The 26,689-nt window shown below is 31.3% G+C and overlaps 1 protein-coding gene across 3 annotated transcripts in view; it reads right to left on the bottom strand.

Moving 5' to 3' along the window:
- Positions 1 to 4,453: 4,453 nt before the first annotated feature.
- The window catches only part of LOC124543101 (dystrophin-like protein 1), a 229,487-nt gene continuing 207,251 nt past the window's right edge, over positions 4,454 to 26,689 (bottom strand). For 2 of the 3 annotated variants that reach the window (XM_047121146.1, XM_047121145.1), the window contains 4 exons: positions 25,521 to 25,660; positions 19,163 to 19,399; positions 17,294 to 17,446; positions 12,389 to 15,241 (listed from right to left, as the gene is read on the bottom strand). In XM_047121146.1, the coding sequence (XP_046977102.1) occupies positions 14,414 to 15,241; positions 17,294 to 17,446; positions 19,163 to 19,399; positions 25,521 to 25,660 (1,358 nt within the window). In that variant the 3' untranslated portion in view covers positions 12,389 to 14,413. Of the gene's footprint in view, positions 6,008 to 12,388; positions 15,242 to 17,293; positions 17,447 to 19,162; positions 19,400 to 25,520; positions 25,661 to 26,689 lie in introns of those variants that run through there. The other variant, XM_047121147.1, reaches the window with a different exon arrangement.

The following is a 26,689-nucleotide window of genomic DNA, read 5'->3' as shown; positions in this document are numbered from 1 at the left end:
CCGAGGATGATTTTAGCGGGTAGGATAGGGCACTAGGCCCTGGCACAGACCACCCCCCCCCCCCGTTCGAGTCCCACATGCGTAAATGCATTTCCTCTTAGCATGTTTTCACCTCGATGTTGTAAATTTTGTCTGGTGACATATTATATACATTTTAATCGGCAAACCAACTTTTTCAGTTGCTAATATTTAAATCTATTGCATCTGTTGTTATTTATAAAGTATTTCAATTTCATTGCGTTCAAAAATAAATAAGAGCATTATTAAGTTGATAGATTGAAGAATTATTAAGTTGATAGATTGTGAATATAAAATTCGAAATTTAAATAATTTTCGACGCTATCAACGTAATACGCGCGTTAAATAAGATCTTAAATTTAAAGTGAAAATAAATTAGAAGGAAATTAAATCCGATTCCCGTTCAACTTTTGTAAATTGTATCAAGCTTCGTCTTCAAAACGGATTATACGGCAATTCCCTTCAAACAACGTCCCAACACAATTTGATCAGGGTGATCGATGGAGTTCGCTTCAGTTACGGTATTTTTTTAACATTTTTAAACAATTTGCTATAAAAACTTTTTTCTTAAATATAAAAAAGATTGTTGCCATGACTTGGCAATCAACGATTGGTTTAATGGAAATAGTATTAAAAAAAACATTAAGATTAAAAATTAGAATGACAAAAAGTCGTTAAATTAATAAATAAGTCGTTAGTAAAAAATAATAAATTATAACTATAATCATATCTTTAAGCTAAGGCCTCCTCTCATTTTGAGGAGAAGGTTAGGAGCATATTCCACCATGCTGCTCCAGTGCATGTTGGTGGCGGGATTTCATTGAAATAGACACATGCGGGTTACCTCACGATGTTTTTCTTCGCCGATGAACTACAGATGAATTATAAACACAAATAAAGCAAATAAATTATATAAGATTTTGTTAAGTTTAGCCCTAAAGTCGAAACAGACGGACATAAACCCTGAGAATTTCGTATAATATTAGTAGAGATTGTATTCAATATTACTAAATATTATTACGCTTGTTTTTTAATCTTTACAGTAAGATTTTTTCAGATAAGTGGTATATAAAAATAGGTGGCCTAGAATTTTGTCCAGTGGCTCTTCATCACCTTCCAAGTTACGAGACTTGCCAGCTTTTGTTTTCTTAAAAAAGTCAGGAGTCTTTAATATTTAGTTAAAAACTTATAAAGCGCTTAGACAAGCGCAATGATTTATAAATTTCAAATTACGAACATTTATTTAATCGAGATGGCTCAGTGGTTAGATCTTGTGCACCTTAACCGATGATTGCAGGTTTAAACCCAAGCAAGCAGCTCCGAATTTTCATGTGCTTAATTTGTTTTATAATTCATCTCGTGCTCGGTGGTGAAGGAAAACATCGTGAGGAAACCTGCATGTGACTTTCAATGAAATTCTGCCACATGAGTAACCAACAAAGCATTGGAGCAGCGTGGTGGATATGCCCAGATGACGCCTTAGCCCAGCAAAGAAAGTTTACAGGCTGTTAATGTAACATTTTTGATTAACATAGTAAAAAGAAAAAAAAAACTTTTTTTGTAATTACTAAAATTGGGTCTTACAAAAACTGTGTAGCTGACGACGAGTATGTCAAAAACTAATTTTAATTTCGACTACAGCTATTAACGAGACAAAAAGATAAATATTTAGTCGTATCGTGTATGAGGCCATTATGTTTTTCCATTATTACATACACAGTTTCGAGGTTATCTTCGTTTCTCAACAAGTTGACGTATCGCGATAATAAATACACGATATTCGTAAACAAAATGAGTTTGCTACAAAGTACAAAATGCACATACGACATTCTTCAATTAATACTGAACATTGAATTGTCATTTTATTTATACAATATTTTATTATCCATTCGTAGTAGCAGATGTATATTTTGTAAATATTTTCATGTGTAAAAAACCAATGAACCATATATGTGCATACTACACAGCCAAACGCACACTTCTTCCAACATCATTGCATACTTCAGTTCTATAGTTGAAGAAATGTTCCACTGCTTATATTATATTTGAAAAATTATCTTGTATTATCTTTTTGTGGCGAGAATTATTTTGCCAATGTCCCGTGGAAAACACACGAGGAAGATTGATCGGTACGGTCAAGATTAACTCAATGCAATTTGAAAAGCATAATAGGAGTTGTCTTTTTTTGGTTATAATTATTCAAAAAAACATATAAGAAAAAATATATTCATATTCTTCTGCAAACCATATTTTTCAGGGATGATGTACAAAAATAGTTTATAGTGAAAATAAAGGTAAATTAAAACAAACGACTCCGAATCAATATATTTATTTCTAACGTGCTACATTCTTACATAATATCAAAGAACACAAAAATATCAATATTATAATAATCAGTCAAATCAAACGATCACTTAATTTAAAATAACTTAACGCAATTTTTATATTTAATGTAGAAACAAATTGTTAACGTTTTCTCGGAGAAGTAAAGATCATAATTGTATTTTTGTTTTACTTACGAATGATATGTTTCTACCATTAATCTTATTATAAAATATAGAGGAATGTAGAATTAAATTGTGACTGTAAATTTTAGCTTCATTGAGATCTACGAATAGGAGATTCCTTAATTTAATTGTGAACCAATGAACAGCACTTCTTAATACAGCTTAAAAATATCTCTCACAAAAAGTACAAATTAATTTTATTGTCTGTGGGTTATTACTGTAATGAGGTATAGTAACTATTGCAAATATTGCTTAGCCATTATGAAAAACAAACGTTTCAGCACCGATTTTTAATAAAAATGAAATATGGCACTGTTTATTTAATTAATCGATCACACGCGAAATATTATTAAAAAAAATATTCTAAAATATTAGTGAGTTATTACAAATATTAGTATAAAGTTTGTCGGTTTAAATTGTAAAGATTACTAACGCTTTACGTTGTTGGTATAATTTACCATGGTTGTCACTTCTTGGCAAGCTCAAGGCTTGACTTATTCTGTCTAGTTGTTCGAATGAGGTTTGATAGGTATACATGTGGCATTTCATCTGACACATGTAAACTTCACAATGGTTTTCTCAATCATATACAATTTAAGAACAGAAAAAAATTATGCCGTTTCCGGATTCTAGCCCGCGATATTTGTTAAAGATTCATGTAATTCCTGGGTGATTTCGGGTTGTGGGCCATAAGTTGTTAGTATAAGTATAGGAAAAGTAACGCAGCGATTGCCAGCTTCATGACCATCCTAATCTACTTTCTTATCTAGCTAATCTTAGCAGTAAGTCAGTATTAGATGTACGAGTATGTAATTAGATTTGACAATTTCTTTTAAAATATTTGGTCGCTGTATGCTATATATCTTAAAGTAGTCTTATTATTTTAATCAATAATATAAATCTACAAATGCATTTTGTTCTCACGGTCCACGATTATCATTTCAAATGTTAATTATTCGATTATTATTTAATTAACTTATATTATAATTAATCTAAATTTATAACATGTTAAAAATTAACTTAATTTTTATCATCTATAATAATACTTAATGATATGGAATATTAAATCCAGACAATAAACTTTGTGAATGTTTAATAAGAATGGAATGTTGTATTTATTGTAATTACAATACGCATAAGATGTATTATAACATACAATACTTAATGCAAGTCAAAATACGTGCTGTAAAATTTAATTATGCTAATTGTATGGTTCTAAAAATTGTTTTTTTAAATTGTAATACTTGTGAGTGTATTGTAACAATTAGTTCTGGTATTTAGTAATCTATAGTAGTATGACTCATAGCATAGTTTTAGTCATCATAGTGATTGTTATGTCGTTAAAATAATACTTTATTATTAAATTTAAACTAGTACAAACTATTTGTAACATAATTGCTCTAGGCGTGTAAGTTCTGTATCGAAACGTTTGACAACGTTATAGAACACATGTCTTCTAGTTATTTCGTATTTCTCAATAATTGTAAGTCTTTTAATCATTGCTCCAAGCACGATACATGACAGATTATATAAGGTTCATTACATGACTGTTTGTTACATGACAACGATGACCGATGATGATGATTTTATTACTACCTACTACAGTTCAAATTATAGTACCTTTTTTGCTTTATTAAATGCAATTGATGTTTTCATTCTCTTCAAATAAAGGGTGAGATGAAATAAGATGACAAAAAAAAATTAGTGCGAAATGTAAAATTTTAACAGCTGATTAATAGAGACAAGTGTATCCTATAAATTTCGTAATGATGTAAATGTCGCGTATTATTTTCTGATCATATACACTTGTGTTCGACGGTGAGTTTCGTTCTTAAATTATAACTTTACTATTCTATTCTGTACCTAGAAACTCGAAACTCACTTTTGAATACCATCTTAACATCTCAGAATGCCATATATGACATAGATGATGATGATTTAATGATTATAAAATGACGAATGAGATACAAACTTATTACAGAATCGCTGTACTGCTTTTCAGTGTTAATCTATAAGAACTCACTTCGTATATCATTCGTGAAATTTTTAAAATGGACTTATAGTGAAACACAGTCTTGTTACATGTGCTACAATAATTATTATTATCACTGTATCGGTGTATCTTGAGGCCCCATTCTTGCTGAATTAATTTATTGGATTGAAAGAAACGTTTTTAAGCATAAAAATATCATTGCATTTGACCTTGAATATATAATCACCTAAATGAGATCCAATCCGATAAACAAAAAGACGTAAACGATTAAATTCTGGTGTATTTTTTTTCATATCAGCGATTCCCTGTCTAACGAGATATGGTTGAATATAAACGGCCTAGATGTGTCCGATCGTATTAAATTATGTAAGCATTAATTCTAGATGTTAATTTTATGACTGTGCAATTTTGATTTGATTTATGTGTATCGGTTTGTTTATAATCGTGAATTTGTTCGCACGTTTTGGTTACAAGGCGATTCGTTTTGGAGGACCTCGTGACCGAATTCCGGCCACCACGGCCATTGTCATCGGAGATGAGCCAATTTCATATATAATGCACATGTGTGCACAAACACAGACCCATTCTCTTTTCATTCTCTGTGTGGGTTTAGGTGACAGACTTCCGCATCGTCATGTCACTCTGGATATAACTTCTGAGTGTTCATATGATCTTTTGGACCCGGACTTCTCGTGCCGTTACTATAGCCGTTAAGCCGTATGTCACAAGGATCAATATTGATTGATGGATTTTCACGTCAATCAATTCATCTAGTTTTTATCATACTTAAGGTAAACGGTGTTTTATAACTCGCTTCTGTCTATATTCTAATTGCTTATAAATATTACGCACTGCGCGCACTGGTAACTTTTGACACGGTGACTGTTTCGTAACTCTTGTCGAGTCCATGAATATGGACGTGCACGCACATTACGACGTGACATTTGTGTCTGCATCTGTATATATTCACGGACTTGACAAGAGTGACGAAACAGTCACCGTGACAAAAGTTACCAGTGCGCGCTAGTTCTTACACTCCCAGATAGTCTCCGTAATAAAAGTCATAGTTTGGAGCTTGCAATTACACAGATATACGAAGTTTCAAAACAACAAGATATGTTTAAAGTTTAAATGTACTGTTAATTAGTATTCGAAGACATTAATAACATTACCGAATTATCAGAATTACAACCGATTTACTTATCGAATTACATATTGTTATTATTGTATTAATATATTTTTCGTACTATGTCACTCGTAATCATTAGAGCAATGTATGTTTATTAACTAATATCTTCCTCCGCGTGAAGCGAGGTATCAGACGACGTTTCTTCTTAACTCCAAGCTGCATTAGGAGATTCTTGGCCTCAGCGAGCGCTGTTTCCGCGCAGTCTTCAACTCCGGACACGAAACCACTCTCCGGTCGAGAAAGAGTCGGTGCATTTGGCAGCAGCGAAAACCATCTGTCGATCTTTGCGCTCGAAGACAACTGAAAACATTACAATTTGACGGTTAGCGATAAATCAAGTCACTTACGAAATGAAACTCCTTGGAGTGATATGGTTTTAAGTTTAAAAATCGAACGAGATTTTTATGTGTAATGTTAGAACTAGCGCGCACTGGTAACTTTTGTCACAGTGACTGTTTCGTCACTCTTGTCGAGTCCAACCAGTGCGCGCTAGTTCTTAGTAATTACACTATATTGACACAATGGAGTTTCACTTTGTTGCATTCACCCAGTTATATTTATTTTATTTCCATTAAAATAGCTTTATTTTGTATAATTCATGAGCTGAGATGGCCCAGTGGTTAGAACTCGTGCATCTTAACCAGTGATTGCGTGTTCAAACTAAGGTAAGAACCGCTGAATATTCAAGTGCTTAATTTGTGTTAATAATTCATCTAGTGTTCACCGCCGAAGGAAAGCATTGTGAGGAAACCTGCATGTGTCTAATTTCATAAGAAATTCTGGCACATGTGTTTTTCACCAACCCGCATTGAAACCTTCACCTCAAAGGGAGGGGAGACCCAGCAGTAAGAAATTTACAGACTTTTGTTGTTTGTTGCTGTAGGTGTATTGATAAAAAACTAAAAGATCGCTCATCATTATTAAATATATATATATATCAATTATATTATTATTAATATATATAGATATAATATTTAATTATTAATATCTATAAATTCGAATCTATCTATTTGTTTGAGTGTAATTGATTAACAAACATCGAATCTTTAGCATTTATATCAGAAGTCAGATGGATTTTAACCACTGATGATTTTAACCGGCTTATTTACGTTACGTCAATCATAAATTGAGATTGAATTATGTCAGTTTTAAATTGACTTTCTGATTACTCACAGTCAATGTATGATGTTGGATAAATTAGCACTTCATGTAATATAGGTTGCATAAAGCAAAATTTATATCGAGAAAGTTTTTCGATGAAGTATCTACCAAGGACCTGTGCATTCCTAAAATACATTATATTATATACAAATAAATTGAAATTTGATATTTTGGTATATTTTTACGCTTCTTTTTATGGTATAAGGTGCGGACGAGCATATAGGCCACCTGATGGTAAGTGGTCACCATCACCCATAGACAATGAAGCTGTAAGAAATATTAACTATTCCTTACATCGTCAATGAGCCATGAACCTTGGGAACTAAGATGCTATGTCCCTACTTCCACGCAGGTTATATTAATTTAAATAATTGTATTTAACTAACATGACTTTGTATATTTAAATGTTAAAAAAGAGTAACTACTGAGTTTCTTGCCGGTTCTTCTCGGTAGAATCTACTTTCCGGTGGTAGCTTAATTGTAAAATGACGATTCAAAAGTGCTTGTAAAAGCGTACTTGAATAAAGTTTATTTTGATTTGATTTGATTTGACTTGTGCCTGTAGTTACACTGGCTCACTCATCCTTCGTTATCCTTCGTTAGAAGTTGTAGAAGTAGTTGTTGGTAGTATAAGATTCTCATTCATTTATACAATAACTGTACTTGTTCTTTATTACTATACGATGAATGGTAGAAACAACAACAACAACGACAGCCTGTAAATTTCATACAGCTGGACCTCTTCTCCCTTTGAAGGGAAGGTTTGGAACATCTTCCCCCCGCTGTTACAATGCGGGTGATGGAATACAAATGTGGCAGAAATTCTATGAAATTAGACACATGATTTCAGACTTCACCGCCGAGCACTAATTAAAACAAATTAAGCAAATGAATATTTAGTAGTACTTGTCTGGGTTGGAACCCGCATCATCGGTTAAAATGCACGGGTTCTAACCACTGGGCCATCTCATGCCACTGATATGATCACGAAGGTGTAAAATAAGAATAAAACCAATTCAAATATTCTTAACACTGTTTATACCTCAAAGCGATATTATGTTTACTTGTTACCTAGTCATACACACACATACAACCCTCTCGATATAAGCCGTTGTGAGTTGTTGGCAGATGAGATTGATGGGGACCAAAAGGGTATCGGAGGCTATGTAAAGAATTGGCGCTAATGTCAACATGTTTAAAGCTTACGTATATATTTTACTAGGTACCGCGTCGGCTTCACACAAATACACAAATATATATACGTATAGTTATGTACTACAACTTATAGAGTCTTGTTTTTTTTCATTGATATCGATAATCTTTTTAGCTTATCTCTGCTGTATAAGCATGTATTGTGCATATAAAAGTTATTCTTGAAACAATCTGTTCATTGATGAAAACCCGTTTAAACTTAGATATTTCAAAAGATATAAGCGTGTAGAAGCGACTTTGTTTAATATTTTATCTCTACATACGATATATCGCTTGAGGGAGCAAAGAACCCAACCGACCTACACTGTATTAGGTTTTCGTAGGAAATTTATTTAGTGCCTATTATTTTGGTCGATCGTAAAATCTTCAATATGGAGAAGCGACCAGTACCTATATCTTGACCCAGGACTCGGAATATGCGCCCACAACGAATATAGGATGTCCTTCAGAGTATGTCCGACATTTTTTAATAAAACTTAAACTTATTAGGTCTACGTATCAATACCTACCACTCCCTATCCACTGAAGATTGAGGTTAATCGGGTATTCTTGTATAATATTGAATACGGTCGTAAATTTACTGAAGAGGTTTTTTATGTTATATGTAGACGGGCGGACAAATCTACTTTTGATGGTTAGAGTTCACTATCACATAAAAATTAAATAGCCAATGTGCTGCTAGTATGTGACCCTTATATATTTAGCAACACTGGCTTACTAAGCACAATAATACTGTTTAGAAAAGTATCCGATCATATATTAGTTGGTGATACCAGCCAGAGGCCACAAATTACTATCATCCTACTACCAAAATTGATTTCATGATTTATTAAGTACTAGAGACCCGCCCCGTCTTAGCTCGAGTGCAACGCTTATAATAAATGTACTACAGAATTTGTTTATTTTCGACATCACATTAGAAACTTCACTAACAGTAAAATTATCAGTGTTTCTTTACTGTATTATCAAAGTATTATATACAAAAACCTTCCTCTCGAATCACTCTATCACTTAAAAAAACCGCCTCAAAGTCCGTTGCGTAGTTTTAATGATTTAAGCAAACAGAGATATAGGGACAGAGAAAGCGACTTTGTTTTATACTATGTAGTGATTTTAATTGTCTGTTTACTTAGATGTATTTTTGTTTTATAATAATTATTTAAACCAAAGGTATTAAAAATAATCTAATCGTACAAACAGATGCAATACCACATGGAACAAATAAAGCGAATCCCTTCGAGTATTTATGCGTCAAAACATTTTTGAATTAATATGCTTCGAGAATAGGGATGATGGATGGCGTGCCAGCCCTGTGTGAGATAATATGATTTATGGCTAATTTACATTCTCATCTACTAAATTGTTTACGGGGTTCATGAAATAAATGCCCAGCCGTGCTGATGACTCGGAATCGGTAACATCTGCTGAACCAAAAGCGAGCGAGGTGCAATCATTTCTAAGGCTACGTTCTCATGATCAAGTTTCTTTAGATATTTATAAAGGTAATTTTGGTGTATATTTTTTATAGGCGAAATATTCACTTTTCATGTCTTGCCATATCAAATTACCATTGGTTGTGGTTGCGGCTTAGTGTTACTTGGCCTTAAAATAATAAAAGCGCTAATATAGTGTATGGCTGATTTTATCCTATTTAAGGAACAGTTAATTTTAAACAGTGAAGTGCTTTAGTTAGTCAGTTTTAATTTTCTTTTCTACGAAGCTGGCAATCAAATATTATGGGTATTTGTCAAAGTCAAAGAAGTATTACACTTATTTATTGATTATCTTCGAAAAATCTGGCATTCGTTCAAAAAATACGTTAAAAAGTAGAGAGCCGGCTAAAGAAATACAGCAAATTTCCTCGACAAAGATTTCAATGTAAAAGAAAAATCCAGAAACCATTTCTTCATTTCGAATACATTGACAGCACATTTTTAAAAATATATTACGATTTCTTACAAATTCGGTAATATTTTCCATACAAACGTATACTATATTCATATAACTACTTGCGACACGCCCCGGCTTCGCACGGGGGCAATGATATGACATCACAGTAGAGACTTCAAAAATTGTCAGTTATTTTTTATTAAATTGCCTATATAAAAGTAAAGTAAAGTAACAGCCTGTAAATTTACCACTGCTGGGATAAGGCCTCCTCTTCAATTAAGGAGAGGGTTTGGAACATATTCTATCACGCTGTTCCAATGCGGGTTGTTGGGAAATTGTCTATATACCATATATAAAAACCTTTTTCTCGAATCACTCTATTAAAAATCCGTTACGTAGTTTTAAAGATTTAAGCATAAATAGGGATATAGGGGCAGAGAAAGCGATTTTGTTTTATACTATGTGATGATATAATACATACATAGATTATAGGTATGTATTGAAAATACACAAACGTCAATATTTATATTAGTTTAAATTAATATTAAACTCGTATATTAAAGATTGCTGCTTCGTTGCATTTGTCCGCATAAATGTAGGAAAGCTTTAACGAAGTTCTGCTATACGTCGATTTATAATAATGTCTAGCACTTACTGTAATTAATCTAGACCATCCGAGACTTTTAATATTAAATATATTTTTTTTTATTCCAAATTCAAATTAGGACTTTCAATATTAAATACATTTTTTTTTTATTCTAAATTCAAATTAGGACTTTCAATATTAAATATATAATTTTTTTTATTCTAAATTTATTACCTACCTTCTTTATAGTCTCTCTATTAAGTGTCTCCTTACTTTGAGAAAAAAGTTTGGTGTGACATTCTGTATAAGGTATTTAAATGACAACAAAAACAACAGCCTGTAAATTTACCACTGCTGGGCTAAGGTCTCTTTTCCCTTTGATGAGAAGGATTGAAACATATTCCTCCGCGTTTTTTCAATGCGGGTTAGTGGAATACACATGGAGCAGAATTTCTATGAAATTAGGCACATGCAGGTTTGATGATGTTTTCCTTCACGGCCGAGCACGATATGAATTATAAACACAAATTAAGCACATGAAATTCAGTGGTGCTTGCCTGGGTTTGAACCCGCAATCATCGGTTAAGATGCACGCGTTCTAACCACTGGTTGGTCTTTAAATTATAATCATATATTAAGCACATGTTATAAATTTACGTGTAATACGCACGCTTTCATATTTTGATAAACATTTTATTGTAATGTAACCTTTGATACAACCTCATTCGTTCTTCCATTTTATAAGGTCGTTGTCTCAAATGACTTATTCATTCAATATAAACATTTAATTAACTTTGTAGAATTTTCAGCGAAAAATGTGCCATTTTTTAAATTTAAATCTTTATAGCTTTTGTTTAACATGAAAAAAGTTTTATGTTTTAGCAGAAAAAAAAAATATCTTAAGAGAAATTCCGAGACTTTTTATTAATTATTCACTCGTCGACCGCTTGGTGATAAAGTCGTTTCAGACATGCTTTAAAAGTGGACTTACGGTTTTTTTTCTTTCATTAATTATTCTCAAACACGTCAGTTCGTTATGCGACAAAATAACTCGAAATAAAAAATACTAAAAAAAAACTAAAAATTCAACTATATTTAATTACATTTCGTTGGTGTTACAAGGTTAGCTAAAAAAATATTGTTACATACCTTTGTAACAATATGAAAATCGACATATCTTTTTAAACCTGCACATCAGAAAAGGATAATAATATGCGTTTTATTTTTTTTTTATGTTATAGGTTGGCGGACGAGCATATGGGCCACCTGATGGTAAGTGGTCACCATCACCATAGACAACGACGCTGTAAGAAATATTAACTATTCCTTACATCGTCAATGTGCCACCAACCTTGGGAACTAAGATGTTATGTCCCTTGTGCCTGTAGTTACACTGGCTCACTCACCCTTCAAACCGGAACACAACAATACTGAGTACTGCTATTTGTCCAAATCATAAAAAAAAATCTACGGACGATTCCGGATCCATTGATGTTTGCCTCATAGCCTCATTTCAGGCTACGACTTTTTTGAAATAAAATCTTTTGATTTTGAATAGACATTGTAAACAACTCTAAGGAATAATATAATAATCATTTACATATACCTTATATAGGATTTTTTTTAATTATAGTAATAATTAGCTATTTTTAATAATTTTAGTGTAAAACGCTCAGTATAAATTCCAAGTATTATTACATTTTTCTGGGATAGCTAGAAATGCAATTTCAAGGTCTAATAAATTTCTTCCTATAAAGTTGGAGAGGAACAATCTGACGCAAAGGGTAATTTTTTTTTTTAAATAAAATGAATCATAAATAAAGGTACCACAGTGAACATCACTAGTCTATCTTTTATTTATTATTTAATATCCATTTATGTGTTTGCTGTAACATACTAAAACATTTATATTCCTTTAGATGAGAATTTGACATATAACTGACATTTACTATATTTTTGACACAATGATAATTATGAGGACAATGAGATATATTTTAAAATTGTATATCTTTAGATATTAGATACATAGTCTTTAGCTGAGCCTACATTATTGTTTTTATTAAATATAAATAGAAGGAAGAAGGAGATTTTAACCATATAAGATTATTGTATAATTGAAATTCAATTATATACATAATATACAATTATGTCATTGATATGAAGAGCTATATAAAACGATATTTTTTATTTAATTTGTATTTCTACAGTCTTATTCTGTAAGAATTCGAACCATATCTCACTTACGAAATGCCGACAGTCGACTCGACTCGACGATGATATGCTGTTTTGATTCTATATATTTTTAAATGTTTATAGTCGATGTCATATAACATTCTGCCATTTCACGCTCTAGATTTGTAGAGTTTCTTCTTACAGAATACTTGTACTTGTATTTTAAATAACAAAACATATTTATAACCCAAAAATTAATCTTCGTTTGATTAAAGCATCAATGTAGACTCAGCTTTACATTTTTTTTTATTTAATAAAAATAATCTTAACATCTCAAAGACACTATTCTTATATTAGATTCCCTATATACCAGAATACTGAGTTAACACCCATAATATACCTGTTTTAAGTACACAGACTCGTGTTTGATGATATTTTTTCAAATATTCTAACTCGAAACTCGATGAAGAAATTATGGTAATAAAAGTAGTATGCGACATTGTCTACAATACAGATTTTATTTCTTATATATAAAGATATATGCATCAAAGTTGCCTATCAACATTTGTCTTCTGACGTTATAATACAGATCGAGTATCGAGTGTCATAATTGTTTTTTTAAAGAATAGCGTTGCTGAAATACAGTATGAGATATCGAATAAATATTATGGTATAAGGAGAGCTCAATTCAAGTTTTTCTATAGCGATCCTTTTCAAATAAAGCAACAGCTTTTTCGAAATTCAAAATTTTTATCGTTTTATATTTCGAATTAATTCCAAAACCGAAGCCAGGATATACAATATAGTAATTGTTCCCTTCATTTCAAGACATGTCTTAACAGATTTGAGCTGACCTTTGTGATTGAAAATTCTTTAAACATTGAATACTATTGCTATATATGTTTAATGTAATTAATAGTTTAACAGTGACTAGTCAAAGACGTATTGATTATCTCTTATTACACGAAATCTACACACTGAGATTGACTGATTTAGTAATCGAGGGATGCAGGTGTCATTTAGAAAGCGTTGGATATCTTGGCCGATATGAAGTATAGTATTTTCTAAAATAGATTTTTTTTTATTAATATTAGTATAATTGTAAATATTTTATAAAACATTGGCACGTTTTCTTAAAATTGCTGTGCAATACAAGTAAAAGTTTTCTTATTTTAGTCAATATTGACGATAAATTAATTCTATGGATGATAAATTCTGTGTTGCTAAAAGTTGATACTGTACGTTTAATATTTTAATTTGATGTGTTATTTATTATTGCGCATTTAATGCGTAAACAAGATCAGGTAAGCAATTTTAAAGTATTGTCTTTTCCAAAGACACATATTATTAATAAAAAATATATAGCCCGTAAATATAGATATGGCTCCAATAATATTCTAACGTTGCTCATAAAAACTAAATTACATCTGATTTCGATATGACGAAGATATGTAATGGATACAAACGTATTCAAATAATATTCGGACTAGATTTAATTTGATATGTAAACTGGGTTACAATCTATTCTTACGAACGACCATTAGTTAGGTATATTATTGTGGTACATTCGTGTTTACTATTTATACAAAAGATGAATAGTGATTTAAATAAAAACGAATGGGCCAACTTATAATAACTTAAATTTAACGTAGGTAACTGGACTCTAGTTGGTTGAAATAAATCATTTATTTCGTGGTATGCCTCGTCCATTGAGATCGCAAGGCCGTCATCATTTCGCTCCTGTTTGGAACTTTTTCGCTTGTTGAGCGAGTGATCGGTGCCGCTGGCGCTAGAGTATGTTCAGCTCCTGGTACTTTAAGGGTTGCGCCTAGGATACCCTTAGATTCAGGTTGGGTTTCTCCGACTTCCGATGTACTTTCTGAAGGGCTCACGGGCACAATGAGCCTCACACGGCCATCATTTCCAGTAGCAGTCAAAGTTCCGTTATGAGATAGTGGCATTATGAACGGTATACCGTCATCCGAGCTTACGTCGTCGGGTGAGGAGTCCTTGGACGTAGTATGACTAGTGCTGTATAAAGAATTCTGTGATTGACCAATACTCATCGCTTGGGCCATCGCGAATTCATCGCTTGAACTGAACTTGTCCTTGTAAGCTTGGTGATTTAATAGGCTCGCGAGGTCAGAATTACTGTAGTGGTTAGCTAGAGGTGGTATGTGCGGGAACGCGTTACAATTTTGGTAAAACTGCTTATTGGGACTCGTATTCGTGTCGGTGCCATTGGTGAAATTCATGTCTTGAAATTTCGATATCAAGTAATTTTGTATCTGATCATTAGTCATGCTTCCGAAGTTGGGCGCGGAGTTCGGTCCATTTGGCTTGTCTGGCGTCGTCGGGGAGAGACAGAAAGGTGAAAAATTTATGTTGTTGTTTTCGACGTTCTGAGTTACTTTGTTATTTTGAGTGAAGAAGTTGATCAGAGCGTCGTTATTATTTGGTTGACAGTTCCCATTACAGGCGGCGGATTTCATCGCTTCGTTGCCTCCAGATTTCTGCGTGTATTTTTAGAATTAATTTTGTGCTACATCGTTTAGCTTTTTTCTATGAAAACAAAATTACTACAACAGTTAATAACAAAATACATGCTGAATAAAAAAGCGTAATAATACAAAGCACAGAACGTGTTATGGAACTGAAAATTAATTTTTAATTTAAGAAACAGTTAAACTTATAATTTATACCCGACTACAAAGAAGCAGAAATTTATGACATAAAACTGTTTGTCTGTAGAGACAATATTATATATGCTTATTTTAGTCGTCCTTTAGTATATGTCTTCTTCGATAGATTACAATATAGCGAAAAATAATATGTTAAATTGCAATCATATTTTACAGTTCACAATATTTCGACTGTTTACAATCCGTCTCGTCAGATTGTAATCTAACGAATTTTGTAATCTTACAGGGACATATGTATATCAAATCGTATAATCTTATATTATTAAGTATAATATTGGTGTGTTTGAATGGTCATACCTACGCATCCAGTTTATGCACTAATCTTATTAGTTAGCTTCCCGTTTTGATATCTTTATCACTTTGTCATAACCTTTGGTAAAAAAAAATACTTCTTTTTTCAATTTTTGTAACTTTACGCTACGAGTCAAGGAACAAAGTATACGATAAAGGTCAACCCATCCAAACTGTTTAAAACTTCGAAAACAGTTAATTACAAATTAAATTCCGACGAATACTCGGAACATAGTTATTTATAAAAAAAAGTATTATAATATTCCGTGCTTCTAGTAGTCAGGTATTACTTTTGAAGCTTATTAAAGATTTATTATGTAAATTAAAAACATGTAGAACATTTACATTTTGTTATTTTTTTACGAAAAAACTTAATTGTAAAATAAATGGAAAATAAATTTTCTCATATATATTTTTTTCATTTCCTCGTATTTTTCAATACTTCTATTACGGAATATTTGTGTTTCTAGTAGTCTTATAAAATTATTATTATTTAAAAATGTAGTTCAAAAATATCAACTAGAGTTAGCTTTGATTAATACAAATGATACTAAAAATGCCTCAGTTACTTTTTGACATATCATTTAACGATAAGGGCGATGCGGAAATTTGGAGTTGATATAATGTTTGTACATTTTTAAATAATATGTAAAGCTATATTATGATCATACAAATAAAAAAAAACAATACCGTCAAACCATGGACAGATAGTCTATAATTTATTAAAACATTTATATATGAAAAATATGCTACACACGAAAATTGTTATAATCTCTCTCTGCTAATTCGTTGACGACTGTTACCATTTATAATACCACACATTTTAAAAGGTAACATAATACCACGCAACACAATAAGAATAGGTATCATTCTAAATGGGTCGTCTGTCTTCTAGGCGTATAGGCCTTTGTGGTTATTTACGGTATTATTTTGAAATACATCTAACAAAAAAAACATAGATAATACAATACAATAACAACACATATTTTACAACATAACATAACAAATTGTGTTAAAAATTAACAAAAAAAGGTTATAAGCAAACACATAAATAAAAAATAAAAGTAGGTAGACGTTTTTTAAAAGATATTTTGTTATCTGTGTTAACCCTTTAATTTTTCGGAATGAAATATATCCCACGGGCGTTCGTTGCTCGTATGTAAAAAAAAAGAAATATTTAAAATTCGAATTTTACGCAAATCTACCAAGATTAACCGTTAAGGATACTCGGACAGATCTGTTCTACCCAAAACGTGTAATATATAAAATTAATTTGCGTATTTTTATTCCGTTTCAAGGCCAACATAATATTATGATAATATCACGATTTTGTACTCCATTTCAAATGATTGTACATCAAATTTTACAATACACATTTAAAAATGAAATGTAAGTTGAAATTTACAATTTACGAATTTTATTTTTTAATGCAAATAAATATCCAAAAATGGTTAATTAAAAGAACAATAAATGAATGCAAATAAAACTGCTGCGTTCATGCAACTAAAACGTAACAAAAACTCCAGGGATGCAATTTCGATAAAATAAATTAAAATGTTATTTGATACGCACCTGTGGCAAGAGTGTCAGTTGCTGAGCGCTGATTGGCCGACTGATTGATTGACTATTTCCATTACCCTTCTCTTTTTCTTGCAAGTGTGCGACGAGTGCAGCAATATGCTCCAATAGTTCTTTATTGTGAACCAACAATTGGTGAGTACGGGCCTGGAAAAAAGAGTACATTTAAATTTGGAATTAAATAAGATACTGATAAATAAGATAAATAAGAGTATCTCATTGTAGCACAAAAGACGCATCTCCCATATGGATAAGTTTAATTTATTTACAAATGCCTTACGAAGTTTTCCTTCATCAATCACGACATATGGATCAATAAAAATGTGGACCATATGTATAATTACTACATCTGCCTCGATTTTTAACTGTCGATTTTGGGTTAAGATCCTTCTTTTTATTCCCCTGGGCATCATCTACCGCCTAAATAATGAAAAAATATAACTCTAAACACCATTAAGAACTTTACACAGTAAAATATTAACATTTTATGGCCCGTTATGTAATTACTTTTATTTTTTATTATTTCATTCAGTTTTATTAACACTGTCGTTTTTATTAAAAACGTCATTAATTGAAGTCGTTAACAAGAGTTAAAATAAATATTTTTTAACGTTCAATTTCGACGTGCTGTGATTATTTTTATATATTTTTGTAAAACGAAACGTTACATTCGAGTTCGCAAACGAATTAGTAAAGTTGTCACGCGAGGCAACACTTGCGACTAATACCGTTTCCACAGAATCGCCGTTTCTTTAGACTGGCTATTAATATAAAAAAGATCTACTTACATCGGTATTGCTGAGGAACAAAGACATTAAATATAATGACATTAATATTTTTGACATTATACATTGATCTCATCGTTTGCACGTGCCATTTAAATGTGGGATAAAGATAATAATCTAAATGTATTTAGAATTTTACGGTAATGTATAGATATAATCAGTCACGAAGACTTGCTTCTCGAAGTTAAAATATCGGTATATTTAACTAAAATATCATTGGAATAAATCCGGACATTGTTCACTGTTTCCAAGTTTCATTTTTTATATTTTGCATATTCTTCATTTCAATTCAATAAAAAGGAGTCTATTAAATAATCCTGGATTATTCATATCCCTTGCGGTGCTTACATTACAACGAACTGGTCACGTAGCAAGAGCTTGTATGCAATCCACGTAATGAACGATTGTGCTGTGCTTGTTGTATATAATACATGTAATTAATATTATGTGCTAACTGTGCCCGCGAAATTGTATGCCTTTGAATTTAACAAAAAAATATATATATTGTAGCCTAAGTTACTCCTTATTATATCAGATATCTGCTAGTGAAAGTCCCGTCTAAATCGGTCCAGCCATTCCAGAGATTATCCGGAACAAACAGACAGCAGACAAAAATTATAAAAAAATGTTGTTTTGGTATGTATATGTACCGATATATACATATGTATTGAGTAAAAAGAGGCAATTTTAATATTACAAACAGACACTCCAATTTTATTATATGTGACGTGGAAAGCCAATCATTTTGATTAAAAGAACCTTATTTGTTTATTATACTAGCGGGTAAACGCGGTGACATCATGGAATGTGGAAGACACGTGGACAGAGTCGTGTTGATGAGTATGGGGACTGGATAACGACACTTGCGTTTGAGCCTGATTTGACTGATCAGCCCACACCTCCAAGGCGAAACTGTCGGTTTACCTACAAAGTTGTAAATTCGTAATAAAACTTCTGTCGCTATACCACGAGTTATTTTAATCGTTGATGGACCCCGTACCACCGAACACAGAAAAGGACAATTCTATCGCCATCGCTGCCGCCGATATATGTATAGATTGTGCAGTGTTATGCTTACTTGGGCCTCGCAACGCGCTGCTTGTTCCGCGGCAAGCTGGTCACGCAACAGAAGCAGTTGCGCGACCGCTGCCTGTGTCTGTTGTGCTTGTTGCTCAAGCCGCTCGCGCAGTAGTTGTAGCTGATGCTGGGCGCTGAGCGGTGTCGCCACATCTTCCTCGGGCAAACTCGCCATCTCTACTTTGGTCACGCATTCCGGCAAATCCGGAAGGTTTATGCTCGGAACTGTATTTGTGTGCTGAAACAAAATTTACTTTATTAACTATTTTATTTTTATTTCAAAATATCAGTAGCCACTAGTAAATACCATTGACAATAACGAGCACTGTGAGAAATGTTAACTGTCTCGTTAAAGCATCACCAACCTTGGCAACTAAGACGTTATGTCCCTTGTGCCTGCAATTACACTCGCAGATTTTTCCCTTTGAACTAGAACAATATATGATGATTGGTGCTACCTACGCAGTCGGGCTATGGGTGATACAGCCCTAAGTAATAGGAAGGAGACTATTTAAATAACCAACTCTACATTTTGACGAAGGCGAGATACGACATCTCATTTCGTCACTAATGATTTCTGTCCAAAATTATTATACTACTAATTTATGATGTAAGCGTTGCTAAGCGTCAAACAGAAAGATGAACTATATTCTAATCTTAGTCAATTATGTACGAGTATAATAATGAAGATAGATTAGCTTTACACGTTATGTAATGTTATACATATACAATTATACAATGTTTCGTATAACACGTTTTTATTATTGTTAAATAATGAAAAATAAATTTAAATAAGGTTATTTGAATTTTGTGAGGACACATTTAATTAAAATCGCATGCAGCTTGCAAGAAAATTTGAAAATAAATATGAAAAACTTATACAAATAAAGTCAGCACATAATATTTTTAAAAACTGCAGTAATTTAATAATTTCTTAAATTCCTTAATATATGTATTTCGCCATTTGCAAAATAGAAGACGCATATGTGATAACTGATAATATGAATAAAATATAACATTCATAAATTTGCGTTAAATATTTATATTATTGGAAATATAAAATGAAGACAAACAATTAGTTATTCATATTAACAGAAAGTTTAGCTTTTTTAATTTTGTTCAATATAGGATAAATATGTTTTTAAACATCCTAACAATGAAATATATGATATATATTTAATGAAGTCTTATTAAAATAACTATTCATTTTCAGTGAGACATTTTTGTATGATAAAGATTATCATACAAAAATGATACGACGCTTTGGATTGCTAATTTCAAGTAAAATACAATCTTCCATTGTAGCTGTTTAATGTGAGTATATAATCTGCGTAAGAGGATAAACTGTTTCAAGCTAAATTAAGCTATAAACAAATGAAATAAGACTTACATTTAAATATTTTATAACGTTTTTATATTACATAATACGCCTCGCTTACATAGGCTACCTCTTTACACTTTTCATGAATCGTTTAATAAACCCATTTTAATATAGGAGGTTAGTGACTGCGATGTCTTTTTTACACAAATAACGCAATTAAAAATGTAAGCTGTAATTTATGAAGCGAAGAGATGTCACGAGATCTTTTATTTATTTATTTAAAATATTTGACGTCATTCTTATTTTCCTGACAGTACTGTACAATCAAATTCTGACGTAGGCTGTTGACGTGTTGCCAGATTTGATTAGGGATCTTCCACGTGTCTGTGAATGATGCATTGTCAATAAATACTTCTTTGACGAACTTTCGGATAAAGTGGACAACATAGATGAGGGCTCAGTGGTCTCTTCTCGTTATATAATCCGTACTGGACAGAATTACAGAACAAAAATATCTATCAAACTGTGTACTAAGAACACCAATATGTAATATTTTTTATTCTACATTTTTATATAAAAACTCTTTTCTCGCCGTCTTGCAATCGATGAGATCTGAATGATTTCAATCCGTGTAGGAATGGAAATTAGTAACTGAAAGCCGGAAACGCGCGTAGTCTGACTTGACCAATGGGTCAGGGTTGGTTGTTATATGGTACCAAATAATTTTCCGAAATTATATAATATAAAGTATTATTGCTTATTATGTAATATATGACACATCAAATGCGAGGGAAAGAAATACTGTAAAGTTCATATCTTATTTAAAAGGCCCTCATTATACATACGGAATAATATTTATTATAACTTGTTAACAACTAGAAGATATATATGTACATATATCTTAAATTTACTAAGTCACAAAGTTTTAGGATCACCAACGGAAAAAAATAGATTAATAAATTAATTTTTGAATTGTATAAATGAATATTGTTATTCAATTCCAAATGCTAATGAAATAAATTGAAATCTCGGAACTAAATTTATAAAGGACCAGCTGTGCCCGCGATCTTGTACACGTTTGAATTTAACAAAAAAAAATATTGTAGCCTAAGTTACTCCCTATTTTATTGGTTATCTGCCAGTGCAAATCCTGTCAAAATCGGTCCAGTCGTTCCAGAGATTAGCCGGAACAAACAGACAGACAGACGAATAGACAGACAGGCCGACAAAAATTGTAAAAAAAAAAAATTGGGTAAATAAGGGCTATTACAAACAGACACTCGAATTTTATTATATTTATACATTGTTAATTTTTATCTTAAATCACAAAGAAGCGACGGTTGCGGTGAATATAAAAACTTATAAAACATTGTAACTTAATTCATTTTTATAAATAGAACGTAGAAAATGCGAGCGTTCTTTTTAATGAAAAATATATGTAAGCGTACTAAAATAATACATACTATTCTAAATGTATATTTAAGCATTTAATTTTATATTTTATTCATTTTATATACAAAAATATGCATTCTTTATTTAAAATTATCGTCTTGACCGACGGCGGCAAATTAGACACTATCGGAAAGATTTCGACAAACCGCTTAACATGACTTTCGAAGCACGAGAATGTACACACTTCTAACTTACATACTCAGGTCTGTTACTGAGAATTTCTTGAACAGATCAACCCAATAAATGTATCTGTCCTACATGGGATTAAACACATACTTCGGGATTTGTACCCAGGCCACTAGACCGACTAGGCAGTCAGGGTTTTTTTTCTTATTTAATTTTAGGACTCTTGTTACCCATTCGTGACTTCTTAGTGTACCTACTGCTATTCTGCGAGACTTACGATGAGACTCTATTTTGAGGGCTAATCCTTTAAGTGTTATAATTATTATAATGAATGTGTATTGTCCTACTGGTTAAGGAGGAGTTACAGGGGATACAACAATGTAGAACAAATAACGTCTCATGGCGCATAAGCTGTGCTTAATTTAATTATTAAATATATCAACAGATTGTCGAAGGAATCAATTATGGTAATCACGATCGTCTATAGATATTGGTTCCGTAAAAAATATTAACTGTTGCTTGCATAACGACACCAATTTTGAAAACTAATATTTTCCTTATGCCCGTAATCACGCCAGCTCACTCATCCTTTAGGTATAGACCTACCCATAAGTAAACTCGCAAATTCCTACCTATTAATTAACTACCTAAGCCTATATATGCGCTTAAAATAATTTAAAAAAGAACTGAAGAAGTATTTGAAACGTAAAATCGTATTCTTTTTTGAAATTAGAATACAAAATAAATCGAATAAAGAATTTCGGAATAATTCCACTTCTGTCATCGTTTACAAACGTTTTAAAATCATCGCGTTCACTATTCGCTACTACTATGCATACGTCACTAATGCGTCAAAGAGCAAGAGATCGTAGAAGTATTATTACCAGGTCGATGATATTATTATAGTTTTGATTTATCGTCACGTTTCTCGGATTTGATGTGGGTGTGGGGAGAGATCATTACGAGTATTCTATTTCCACGGCCGATATTGTCTCTATTTTTATTCTATGCTATCTTTCACCCGTAGTTTCACTCGAATAAATTATATTATACATCCGAAGTAATACTTCACACTAAGTAGATTTTTTGTGTGATGAAATTCGAAATTCAAGGTCGAATTTTCGTGAGACTCTTATATTATATGAGGTATTATGAAGCGATTTTTGTGTGACGCAAATAAAATGTGTGAGTGTATTGTACTTTAGACATAGATTTATGTAACACTGAATTTATTGTTACGAAGAAAATTGTGATCAAAGTTCAACAATAGAACCTTTTTTGATTGTTTTCCATTAATATTACCAACCGTTTTCACGCTTTTAGGATTTGAATTATAAAATTAATTTAACCAATGTACAATAAAAAGTAATGGTATCATTAAGGGCTTTAGGGATAGTGATGTGCGGAATATAATTTTTACTCGCATGTATATTATGTATGGTATGTATATATATGATTATATTGGAACACGATTTACGAGAGCATTGACGTTATAGTCATATGTAATAATATTTAATGTACCTCGCAATCAAAACTTTCTTACTATGCTTCATTGAAACAAGCCCCTACTTCCATCTAATTACTGCCAATTAGTTTATTTATATAATATATAAATTGATACATTTAAAAACAAACTGTCTCTAATTAAAATCTAGAACTTAGTCTCCAACGTGATATAGAGTTATAATTATTTATTCAGGTAATACATTAAAGGTACGAGGTAGATCAATAAAATATAATTACAAAAAAAAATATATAACTTTTTTTTAAATTAAAAAGAAAAAAACGAATTATATACATTTTTTACTAATGTTACTGTCAAACTACAAAAGCGTTTTTTTTTTAAAATAATTAAGTAAGTGATTTATTCATTCAAATATAGAACATTTTTGGTATATAAGAAATATTTAATTCATTCACTGTTCGAAATTTAAAATACAAATGAATGTGCTGTTCCGTAAGCTAAATGTAAATTATATCGTAAAGTTAATAAAAATTCCTTGCGTTTCCATCAATGTAAACGGAACGTCGGTATCATAAATCATTCGTATTGATATTAGGTGTTGACTTCATGAGTTAGTACTCAATTTATTGTTTGTTGATATGAAGATCGCGATTAGTGTACTTTTTATAATATAAAAATAATAATTAAATGAGCAAATGTTCGCATTAACTCATGATTCAAATTTATTGAAACCAGTTTGCTAGCGAACTCTATTCATGTCTCCTTTATTTTTAAATAGCCTATGTATTTATATTATTTATAATAGCCTATGTATTTATGTATATAAAGAGTGTTTATTTATTATTCCATTTACAAACATATCAACTCTCTGACACGATTAAGGAATTTTTAAAACTAAATAGAACATAAAGCGAAGCGTATACTTTTATTACACTCGAAATTACGAGTGAAATATATTTTCAAGAGTATATTTCCACAATCTCAATAATTTTGTTTATTTTGATGCACTCATCAATAAATTACACGTAATATGCTTTAAATAACTCTATTCCGTGAAACTCTCAAATGTATCATTTATTACAGACTACTCAGTGCAATACATAACACTTATTCGAATATTTGACGCCATCTTAAAACACACACACACACACACACACACACACACAAATTTATCGATAATACCCAAAACAAGGTGATACTTAAAAAAATATATCGTGGGACACTCGGGTGGGTCGAAGTTGCTTTTGCTATGTATTATGTCAGAAATAATTAAATATGATAATAGTAATTAAATGCAAAAGCATTAATAATTTTAGATATATCCATATACTTATAATAGAACTAGACTAAGAAAAAGAAAGGGAAAGTACGCCTTGAAGGGGTAACAACTTTTCTGCCAACAACGATTCTTGCCAATTCACTCTACTGTAAGTTGTGTAAAAGAAATTGCAATTATATATTATCTATTACCATTCGTGTCACTCATAACATAGTATTGCTCTTTGATGGTATTATGAAGGATACCTTGGATGTACCCAAAATAAGTATGCAAAGTTGTTCAAGTAAATTAGATGTAATTCAAGTAAGTAGGTGTACTAAAACAGTTATTATTTTTTAATTATAATGAAATTATTCTTTGATGTTATAAGTAATTTCTTTGTGAAGAATCCAAAAATTGTTTTGCTAAAGTTTATTCTTTAACACAAACGTGAAAGTTTATGTTCTAAGCTCCCACTATGGATATTCTCCCTAAAGGTTTCAATTTTATGACGAAATAAAGTTAAAATTATTAATATAATATATATTTAGTATTTATGAATATTTCATTGCACAGCGCTATTCTTTAATATTTTTAATAAACGCAAACATAATAGTTAAAAGTAGTCTTAATTAGGTAAATCTACAGTTAGGTCTATTACTTTCAAACATATATAAAACAATGTATGTTAGAAGAGGATGGAGCACTTATAACAAAAAGCAACAGCGTTTTATTACCTGAGACACACGTTTCCCTTCCTTCCTCGGTGGTGGGGGCAGAAGGTCCAAATGCTTTGGTCTGTTTTGTGTGTTCTTCGGTTCCTCTTTAGACGTAGAAGCCGCACATGACTCCGAAGCACCACATTCTGAGACCGGCTCTGATGATCAGATAGCGCCCACATCGAATAAATTATGCATATACATAGTTAGAAAAACATTATTAACATCGTTGCAGTGATAAATGTTACTATAAATAATATTATTGATACTTGAAAATTTCAGTGATATTTTCACTTATAATAATAGGATATTTATTCGATTTTTTCAACAGCTGTCATTCTTAGGAGCGATATCATAGATAGGTTACTGAGATTTTTTTGTCAGAACAACCGAATGCCATTTACAAGAACGACCTTCAAAATTCAAAATCGAGCTTTCTTTTATAAGTAAACCAATGGACCAGTAACAAGGAGATTATTAAAAAACATAAGTAATTTTCTTTTAATCATCGTCATCATCATCCCTTTTTTGTCCAGTGCTGGGTATAGGCCTCTCCAAGTGCACGCCACTGTGGTCTATATCAACAGGTATTATTAGTATTATATAAATTAAGTTATTAAATATTAAAAAAAATTGAAAATTTATTATTTTGTTATTTTAAAATAATAACTGTAAAATATTATTATTTTATTATTTATTATTGTAGTGTATTTTCAAATTTTTAAAGTTAAGATGTAATTGTTTTGTTGTTAAATTTTGTAATTGTACTAATACTAGATTCTTAAGAAAAAATTGTCTTACTAACTCTTTATGGATTAGTCCCGAAATAAAACTTGATTATTTTTATTATATTAGAATATGAAACTTGAAAAATCACATGTGTTTATTTTATTTGTATTGATTTAAAAATGATGATATTATGATGAGTATTAATTTATTCCTTTACAGAATACAAAAATAGGTCTTATCAGCTAAGTACGGCACAATTTATCTACACAGTTGCATAAAAGAGGTGTACCCTATACAGCAAGTCATAAAGATACTAGTAAGAAGTCGTTACATGGAAGTTGAAAGCAGTGTCCTTTAAAAAAGTATATTTTCCTCTATGCCTTTGTAATTTAACGACATGACTTAGTTTCTTTCAAATTTTAGTATATTACAATTAAAATAGTTAATATCTTTACAAT

Source organism: Vanessa cardui, chromosome Z (genome assembly GCF_905220365.1).
Source record: "Vanessa cardui chromosome Z, ilVanCard2.1, whole genome shotgun sequence".
Classification (NCBI taxonomy): Eukaryota; Metazoa; Arthropoda; class Insecta; order Lepidoptera; family Nymphalidae; genus Vanessa; species Vanessa cardui.
This window is presented reverse-complemented; position numbering and strand designations above follow the sequence as displayed.